General features: G+C 38.0%; 1 protein-coding gene across 1 annotated transcript; it reads left to right on the forward strand.

Annotated features, from left to right (window-relative positions):
- The first annotated feature begins 232 nt into the window (after positions 1-232).
- Positions 233-1,436, forward strand: LOC132269972 (uncharacterized). The gene is made up of 3 exons (XM_059771198.1): positions 233-374; positions 514-1,071; positions 1,186-1,436. Exons 1-3 carry the CDS (start codon positions 233-235, stop codon positions 1,434-1,436), a joined length of 951 nt encoding a protein of 316 aa, XP_059627181.1.
- The last annotated feature ends 9,091 nt before the right edge of the window (positions 1,437-10,527 follow it).

Consider the following 10,527-nt stretch of genomic DNA (forward strand, 5'->3'; position numbering starts at 1 on the left):
CAAGTTGTTCAATTTGTTAAATAGTGTAAATTGGGTTGGGGTGTGTTAACTTTTGGTATCAGAGCCTAGGTTTTCTAGGTTCTGGAGGTAATACGAGTCTAGATTGATAGTGGTAGTAAGAAGTGTATAGTAGAGTCATTTGTTTGACTTAATTTTATACTAACAGATATATGTGGTGATTATGTATCATATATATGTTGTTATAGTTGAGATTCATTGCAGATAAAAAGAAATGGAAAGGGAAAGTGGTTATCATGGAACTGAGGGTGAAGCCACTTATGTTCCTGTTGAGGCTGAAGTGGAACAACCTATTCAGGGTGGTATGAGAAGAGAGCAGGAGTACTTAACTGGTATGCAGAAAATGGAAAAAGGCTGTAACAGACTTGGCAGAACAAAACAAACAATTTATGGCAAGTCAAATGACGATACAAGAAAGGCTGGAAAGACAACAGAAAGGAAAGAAAGGCTCAGATTATGAGAGGTTTATCAAGTTAACACCCCCAGAATTTTCAGGTACTACCAAACCAGAAGAAGCAGAGGGCTGGGTAAGAAGAATGGAATCGATATTTGCAGTGATGGGTACAGCAGAAGACCAGAAGGTAAACTTAGCTACATTTATGTTCAAAAATGAAGCTAGTTATTGGTGGGACACGAAAAAACATTTGTTGCTCACTTCAGGAGAGAAAGAGGTGATATTCTGGAATCCATTTGTTAAAGCTTTTTATGAGAAATATTTACCTCCCATTTACAGAAAAGAGAAGGAACGGGAGTTTATTCTCTTAAAACAAGATAGAATGTCTGTAATTGATTATGAAGTTAAGTTTATTGCTTTATCGAGGTTTGCACCCAAGTTTGTACAGAATGAAGAAGATAAATGTATAAAATTCCAGGATGGTTTAGAGGCGGCTATTAAGTCCAGAGTTTCAGTGTTTGAGGAAACAGATTACAACAGACTTGTGAATAAAGTCATGATTACCGAAAGGGATGTGAAAGAATTGCAAGAAAGAAGGGAACAATACAAAAGAAATAGATCTGAGCCATCACAATCAAGAGGGGGTGAAGGAATTTCAAGTTAGAAAAGTTAAAGGTCGTGGTATGGAAGGGGAAGGGGTAGTGAATCTCAAGGGCAGACATCAGGTATTGGAAGAGGTCAAGGGCTTTCTGAACAACAATTTGTACAATAAGGTAGCTTTGGAGGACGTGGTACTGGCACGGGGTGTTTTCAGTGTGGAAGGGAAGGTCACCAGAAGAAAGATTGTCCTGTTTTGAAAGTAGAAGAGTGCTATCATTGCCATCAGCCAGGTCATCGGAAGAGAGATTATCCTATGTTGACAGGAGTGACCTCAGTGGGTAGTGTTGTTGGTTCTGGTAAAGTTTTTCCACAGGGGAGCTCGTCAAAAGGAGGTAGGGGAGTTATAAGTGGTTCGCAAGCCTAGGGAAGTGTTTTTGCTATGACACTTCAGGATGCTCAAGCAACTCCAGAAGTGGTGACAGGTACACTTTCTATTTTGAATAGAAATGTTACTGTGCTTATTGATCCTGGCTCAACCTATTCATTTGTTGCATCATTTATTGCTATGCATTTGGGTAGACCAATTTCATCACTAGATAGTAAATTGTTTATTTCTACGCCAATGGGGGAAGTTATGGTGGTTGCAAATGAATATTGGGATTGTGTATTACAAATGGGGGATAAACAGTTAAAGGTGAATTTGATACCGTTGGGTATACCAGACTTTGATATCATTTTGGGTATGAATTGGCTGTCTACGTATCATGCTTCAATAGATTGTTTTCGGAAAGAAGTTGTATTTCAGATACCAGGGGAGCCAGAATTTAGATTTACCGGGGAAATAAATATTATGCCAAACTGTATCATCTCAGCTATACAAACCAGGAAGTTGTTGAAGAAAGGGTGTCAGGGTTATTTAGCTTATGTGGTTGATACTGAAAATAAAGAGGTGACACTTGAAAATATACCGGTGGTAAGGGAATTCACAGATGTGTTTCCAGAAGAATTACTGGGGTTGCCAAGGGACAGAGAGGTAGATTTTACCATTGAGTTGGTATCAATAACAACTCCAATTTCCCTCGCTTTGTATTGAATGGCACCGACAGAATTGAAAGAGTTGAAAGTACAGTTGCAAGATCTACTTGATAAGGGCTTCATTTAACCTAGTATTTCACCGTGGGGCGCACCGGTGTTATTTGTCAAGAAAAAGGATAGTACTATGCGGCTGTGTATTGATTACAGACAGTTAAATAAAGTAACCATTAGAAACAAGTATCCATTACCGCGAATTGATGATCTGTTTGATCAGTTGCAAGGGGCAAAGGTGTTTTCTAAGATTGATTTGAGGTCAGGATACCACCAGTTGAAGGTAAAGGATAGTGATATTTCTAAAATTGCTTTTCGGACTCGATATGGCCATTATGAGTTTTTGGTAATGCCTTTTGGGTTAACCAATGCTCCAGCGGTGTTTATGGACTTAATGAATCGAGTATTTCATCCGTATGTTGACTCTTTTATTATCGTCTTCATTAATGATATTTTGATATATTCTCGGAGTATGGATGAACATGAAAATCATTTAAGAATTGCACTACAGATCCTACGGGAGAAACAACTTTTTGCTAAGTTTAGCAAATGTGAATTTTGGCTTGATAAAGTTGTATTTTTGGGGCATGTGGTATCTAGGGATGGTATTTATGTTGACCCGTCAAAAGTGGAAGCAGTGGTGAAATGGGAAAGGCCTACCAATGTGACAGAAGTCAGAAGTTTTTTGGGATTAGCAGGTTATTACAGGAGATTCATCCAAGGGTTTTCTAGTATTGCATTGCCATTAACAAAATTAACCAGGAAGGAAGTAAAATTTGTGTGGAGTGAGGAATGCCAAAGAAGTTTTGAAGAATTGAAGAAAAAGTTAACGTCAGCTCCAGTGTTAACTATTCAGTGTGGTGGTGAAGGTTTTGTAATTTACACTGATGCTTCACATCAGGGTCTGGGATGTGTTTTGATGCAGAATGGTAAGGTAATTGCATATGCTTCTAGACAATTGAAGAATCATGAATTGAATTATCCTACACATGCCTTGGAGTTAGCTGCTATTGTTTTTGCTTTGAAATTGTGGAGGCATTATCTGTATGGTGAAATTTATGAAATATTCACTGACCATCAGAGTTTGAAGTATTTATTTACACAGAAGGACTTAAATTTGAGACAGAGATGTTGGATGGAGTTAATCAAAGATTATGACTATAATATTCACCATCATCCTGGAAAAGCCAATATAGTAGCAGATACTTTGAGTAGGAAGTCTTCAGGGAGACTATCTTGTGTACAGTGTGCATGGGTGGCAAATATTATGGAGTTGAGATTGATGGGAGTTGAATTGACAGTTACAAATGAAGGAGCATTCTTTGCACATGTTATGGTGAGACCTTTGTTGCTGGATCGAATTAAAGAGTTACAAATTCATGATGTATTCTTGGATAAGAAAAGAAGAGAAGTTCAAGAAGGTATGCAAACTGAATTTATGGTTAAGGACGATGGGACTTTGTATTTTAAAAGTCAAATTTGTGTTCCAAATGATGTTTCTTTGAAGAAAGATATTTTAAATGAAGCCCACAGTTCTATATATGCTATGCATCCGGGTAGTACTAAAATGTACAGGGACTTGAAGGAATACTATTAGTGGAACAATATGAAGCGTGAAATTGCAGAATTTGTAGCAAAGTGTTTGGTATGTCAACGAGTGAAAGCTGAACATCAGAAACCAGCGGGGTTGTTGCAGCCGTTGCCAACTCCTCAATGGAATTGGGAGCATGTGACAATGGATTTTGTGACGGGACTTCCAAGATCAAAATGGGGACATGACTCTATTTGGGTGATAGTTGATAGATTGAAAAAATCAGCTCATTTTCTGGCAGTAAAAACTACTTACTTTACAAAGGAATATGCTCGTTTGTATGTTGATGAAATCATATGTTTGCATGGGGCTCCGGTTTCTATTGTTTGTGATAGGGATCCGAAATTCACTTCTAGATTTTGGTGTAGTTTGTATGAAGCCATGAAAACTTCTTTGAAGTTCAGTACAGCTTTTCACCCGCAAACAGATGGGCAGTCAGAATGAACTATTCAGATTTTGGAAGATATGTTGAGAGCTTGTATGCTGGATTTCAAAGGTAGTTGGGATGATTATTTATCGTTGATTGAATTTGCTTATAATAATAGTTATCAATCTACTATTGGGATGGCACCATATGAAGCATTATATGGGAGGAAATGTAGAACTCCAGTGTGTTGGGGTGAAGTGGGTGAAAGAAAGTTATTGGGTCCAGAATTGATTGAACTTACAACAGAAAAAAAGAAAGTAATTCAACAACGTATGAAAGTAGTACAGGAAAGACAGAAAAGTTATGTAGATGTGCGAAAAAGAAGAGATTTGGAATTTGAAGTTGGTGATTTTGTTTTTCTTCGTATTTCTCCTTGGAAAGGTATTATGAGATTTGGAAAGAAGGGTAAATTAAGTCCCAGATATATTGGACCTTACAAAATTCTAGAACGGATAGGAGCAGTGGCGTATCGGTTGGAATTACCCGAAGAATTATCCAAATTGCATGACATTTTCCATGTGTCTATGCTTCAGAAGTACATATCAGATCCATCTCATGTTTTAGTTGCAGAACCGATAGAGTTGAAGGAAGATTTGACTTATGTAGAGGAACCGGAACAGATTTTGGATCATCGAGAGCAAGTGTTACGAAATAAAACCATACAATTGGTAAAAGTTTTGTGGAGGAGTCATACAGTGGAAGAAGCAACGTAGGAAAGTGAGGAAACTATGAGAATGCAGTATCCTCACTTGTTTGGTATGTTTCATACACTTTAATTTCGAGGACGAAATTCTTTTAAGAAGGGTAAATTGTCATATCCTGAATTTTTATTTGTCCTTTATTTATTATTGTGAATTTATTTAATTCTTATTTGAGCTTAAATTTGCACATTTAATTGATTTAAAAATTAAATCAAAGAAATAAAAGAAATGAGAACTCAGGGAATACACTTTTCATTTGTAATGTCATGTGTGTGTATGCGTACCGAAGTGTAGTTGAATGGTGAGGTTTTGTATATGTATGTATATGAAGAAGAAAATATTATTAAACTTTGGGTAACACATGTCACATAAGCTATGTGACAATTTACATTTCCTGGAGACTAGATTTATGTAATACCCCTAATTTTAAACAGGATAGTTCTGGAATTTATTTAAATGTTTAATTGTGTTTTTAGTTTATTTAGTTGGTTATTTGTAGTTGTTGTGTTTGTTTGTTTATTTAAATTGTTATTTAGTTGAATTTTTGTTTTGCTTTAATTGCTTAAATTGATTATTTGTTCTATTTTAAATTGATTGTTTATGTTAGTTAGTATTTATTTGAATTAAGTTAAATGTTTTATTTATTAAATTAGGGTTTTATCAGTTTAGGGAAGCCACGTATTTAGCCGACTTATTTTTTTCTGTCTAGTAATAGGATTAGGGTTTAATTGCACCTAGGTTTAGTTGGCCTATATATATATATCTGTATATGACTGCCAAGGGTTTAGAACCCTAACCACACGTATTGGCGGCAGAAGTATCAGGGGAGTTAGGAGAAGGTAGTTCGCCGGAAAACTTAGAAGAAAGACGTTGAGATTTTTGAACCGAATCTCACAGGCAAGTTTTATTACTAACTCTATCTCTTTGGCCTGTGTTCTTTGCATCTCTAATTCAGTTCCAGGAAGAAATAAAGCTAAATTAATTTGGTTGTAATTATTTGTTCAAACAGTATGGGTTCTTGTAAGTATTTTCTGTTCGTGTTGAAACTGTTTGTGCTTGTTCTTGTTCTAATTGAATTTGATTAACAAGTAATGAACTTAAATAACTTTAGAGCACTTTGGGACATAGTTTTAATCCATAGGAAAGTTGGTTGGAAGTACAAGTTAGCCGGACACCGCCAGAGTTGGAGAAGAAGGCAAAACAACATGTTTTCTTTTATGTGCAGGTTAATCATTTTTAAACTATTTTGTTTAATTCTTGTTCCCATTGAATTTGATTAATAATCAAGGAAGTTAAATAACTTTTGAACACACAAGGACTTAGTTTTAATCAGTAAGGAACTTGGTTTGGAGGATCAACATAGCCGAACACCGCCGGAGTTGGAAAAGATAACGCACAGGGGAAGAGCTTGCTCTAGTTTGAGTAGAGCAGGCTCCACCAAAGAGTAGAGCAGGCTCTACCTTAGGTAGAGCCGGCTCTTGGGGCTCTAGAGGCGGCTCCACCTTGTGTGGAGCCGGCTCTACATGGTGGTGGAGGCGGCTCCTCCAATTTTTGTGATTTTTCGCCTTTTCAGTAATAGTTTTGGCTACGGATTTCAGAATTGGGTGTTTTCAGATGCAATTAGGAGCTACACAGGGATTTTTCAGTAGCATCTAAGTCTTATTAAGAAATTCTGAGGGTGTGTTAATATAAAATAAATCACAAGGAAATCGGTAGATTAAACCGTTATGGTTTTAAGGGAACTTGTGAATTGTTTTTGGAGGTAGAGGATTTCAAGTGCAGAGCCTTATGGGTTGCTATTTATCTGGGAATGGACATATTGTTTAATCATATTTCTGTAATTCAAATTAAGCATATTAGGTTACAGAATGATTATATATTTATAATGGACAAACTGACGTCTACATATATTAAAATGTATTTTCAGTTCTTGGATAATTAAGAAGTGTGTAAGTTAAGCATGCTCGATTATATATTTTGACACTGCTTAATATGGTTTAGTTGGTATTTACATTCAATATTTTGTATTATCAACTTACCGGATGATATGGAATGGTTTAAGTGAGCATATTAATTCTAATATTGACATTAGTATGTAGATAGGGGATTAAAGGATGGATTACACTTGTGCCCTACGTTTCTAAACTATTAAGAGAATTATGTACTGTTCGTGTATGACAAGCATGCTATTTATACCTTCTTGCTGTACTTGTTATGGATGTGTTGGTATTGATATTTATAATGTCATCTGTTTTATCAACAATTGGATGGATGGTATTAGAATATTTATGGATTTGTTGATATTGTAATGCTTACTGTCTTTTATATTATCAACACTGGATGGATGGATCGTATGCACCGGTATGGGATGGTGTCATACTAGGGGGATTAGCTCAAAAATGCTAAGTCCTACCTACTCTGGATTAAGGGATGGATTAACTACAAAAGTTAAGTCCTACCTGTATTTTGTATCAGATCACTAAACAGTTGAGTGACACTTTGGTTTGGAATGGAATTTAAATATATTTTTATGGTGCCACGATATGAGCCTGAGTCTCAAAGTCGTTGGCTAGGGAGCGTATATGCATTGGGATGCATAGCTGGCTATGATGGTTGGATGTGTACCCTGCTAGGTCTAGGTAGTCATGCCCACCTCAGGTGCGTTTTGCATGGTGCCTACTAGTCAGGTTGAGACGGGCCTGTAGTCCAGTGAGAGTCCTGTAGTGTGATTATATATATATGTATCTATGGACTATTTAGTTATTGTTGGATTGGTTAGGATGTACATGCGTATCGGGTCTCTGCTTGGGTAGCAGTAGTATAGAACTTGCTAGTGGGCCTGACCCACTCATTATTTTTCAGGTATTGGATGTTTAAGGTCTTAGAGCTTGTTCGAGCTAAGCAGAGACGATCTTTCATTCTACCGACGATGTAGGACTTCTTTCCAGATATTCAATTTGAGCTTGTATCTTCAGTTATTTATTTTCGGTCGGTTTGGATTTTCTATTAGGGGTCCACTAGAGATGGATTCCCGAGTTGTAAACTTAGGAAGTTTGGATTATCAGAGTTTAAATATTTATATTTGAGGTTTTTAATTTAATATTCCTTCATCTTATTATTATTTCTTAAATTCATTTTGTATTCTGTGTTCGATTAAATATTAATTGTTTGATATCCTTCGGATCTGTGCTCGGACTTGATCACCCGTGGCTCTAGAATCGAGGGGTATCACAGTTGGTATCAGAGCACTCCAGGTTCAAGTGTATCTAGGATGTTTCGTATTAAGTCTTCCGCGTAGTGTTTCCTCTTGATTAGAGCTTAAGTTTAGGATTCGTCGTATTCTTTCACGGTTCGTTTAGAAGTTACTGATGTCAAGTTTATTCTGTAAGTGCAGAATGTTTGGCACTAGGAGGAGGATGAGGGCCGCAATGAAAGCAAAGAAGGGCCCAAGGCCGAGGAAGGTTACTCCGGTAATTCCCCTACGAGGGCCGACCAAGAAGGTGGAATTGGAGATTAAGGAGTTGATTCCAATAGGCGTTGCTTTGGAGTACAAATCAAGGAAAGTTTCTTGCGTGCGCGATTGGCCACTATACTGTGGACCTAACACAACTTCGGTGGTGCTCAAAGCTCAGCCAAGCAGAGAGGAAGACCCCGAAGAAGATCAGGATGGAGGAGATACCGGAGCATCTGAGATGGAGGGTACCGGAGTTCAAGGATGACTGCTCTTTTAAGAGTACTCACGATTTTGGATATAATCACGTACATTAGGATTATGTTAAAAATACCTTACGGTTATTAGTTTGAAGGTTTGGTTTGGAAAGCTTTTTAATAAAGTTAACTCACGATTTTGGTTATTTTATTTTGTTTTGTGATGGCATGTGTATGAGTTATACACATAGGGTTTTATTAAGTTGTATTAGAATGTGTATGTTGGGCTCATAAATGTCTACCACAGTGGAGTGATTGGTGTTGCTCAAGCAAACAGATATTTTGCTTGTGGTACATTATGTTGAGACAGAACGATTACCAAGGAATTTATAAACGAACTTGTGTAAGTTGATATGGTAGGTTTGTTTGGAAGGAGGAATTCCCAAGATAGAGAAATAATCTAAAATGGGACGATTGCGGAGTGTTTCGTTTTACCTTATTGTGTTCTGCTCTGCGGAGTATTTAGAAACATGGGATTTTCATGGATTGGTTGGTGACACACATATGCAGTAGACCTCAGGATATTTCTACATTGTTAGGCAATATTGCCATTTTTCATGAGGGTGATGTGCCTGTGACACTAGATATTGGTGTACTCAGATTTCTAGCCAATCTTATGTCCTGGACATGCACACTTATGACGGGATACTTGGGATGGATTGGTTATCACTACCATGCTCAAGTTAATTGTTTTAATAGGTCTATTGTGTTTACCATACCTGGTCAGGACATGTATGACGTCGCTATGCCACGTTCTAGCGGAGTCACTAGTACCTATTTGTTCCATGTGGAGGAGGAAACGGAAGAGGGGATTACTGTATCATTGGATAACATACCGATTGTAAAAGATTTTCCGGATGTATTTCAAGAGATTCCAGGGTTGCCGCCTAGTCGCGAGATTGACTTTGTTATTAACTTTGCTCCAGGCACTATGCCTATTGATAGGGCACCCTATAGGATGGCACCGGTGGAGATGAGAGAATTGAGGGATCAGATTCAGCAGCTACTCAGCCAGGGTTTTATTCGCAGGAGTACTTCACCCTGGGGAGCACCAGTGTTATTGGTGAAGAAGAAAGATGGTTCGCTCCGCCTGTGTATAGATTTCAAGGAGTTGAACAAGGTTACGATTCGTAACAAGTATCCTTTACCCAAAATTGATGATCTATTTGATCAGTTAAGGGGAGCCACATATTTCTCCAAGATTGATCTACGTTCTGGATATCATCAGTTAGGGGTCAGGGAACAGGATGTTCCTAAGACAGCGTTTCTCACGAGATATGGTTCTTATGAGTTTCGTGTCATACCGTTTAAGATGACTAGTGCACCTGCAATATTCATGGACTTAATGAATAGAGTCTTCCGGGCTTATTTGGATCAGTTTGTTATTGTCTTTATTGATAACATCTTGATCTATTCTCGGTCGGAGGATAATCATGCTAGACATCTTCGCATAGTCTTGCAGACGCTTCGTGAGCACCAGTTATATGCCAAGTTCGAGAAGTGTGAATTTTGGCATCGGGAGGTGAAATTTCTGGGTCACATGGTGTCAGAAAAGGGGATAGCGGTGGATTTGGCCAAGGTTTCGGCGGTGGTTGAGTAGGGACAACCTACATCACCTACTGAGATTTGGAGTTTTCTCGGTCTGGCAGGATATTATAGGAGATTCATCCAGGGGTTCTCCAAGATAGCAGGACCACTCATTCATCTGACCAAGAAGGGTGTACAGTTCGTATGGGATGAGCACTGTCAGAAAGCTTTTGATGAGCTGAAGACTAAGTTGACTTCTGCACCGGTTTTGTCTACCCACAGAGTGGGATAGAATATCTTGTATACATAGATGCTTCGTTGCAGGGTCTTGGATAAAGGAGCAACCGATTTCGTATGGATCTCGGAAGCTTAAGCCTCATGAGCTTAATTATCCAACGCATGATTTGGAGTGGGCAGCTGTGGTCTTTGCCTTAAGTATTTGAAGGCATTATCTATTGGGTGAGTCCTTCAGATT

Source organism: Cornus florida, unplaced genomic scaffold (genome assembly GCF_030987335.1).
Source record: "Cornus florida cultivar Cherokee Brave unplaced genomic scaffold, ASM3098733v1 CherokeeBrave_3.0.0_Hap2_Chr01, whole genome shotgun sequence".
Taxonomy (NCBI): Eukaryota; Viridiplantae; Streptophyta; class Magnoliopsida; order Cornales; family Cornaceae; genus Cornus; species Cornus florida.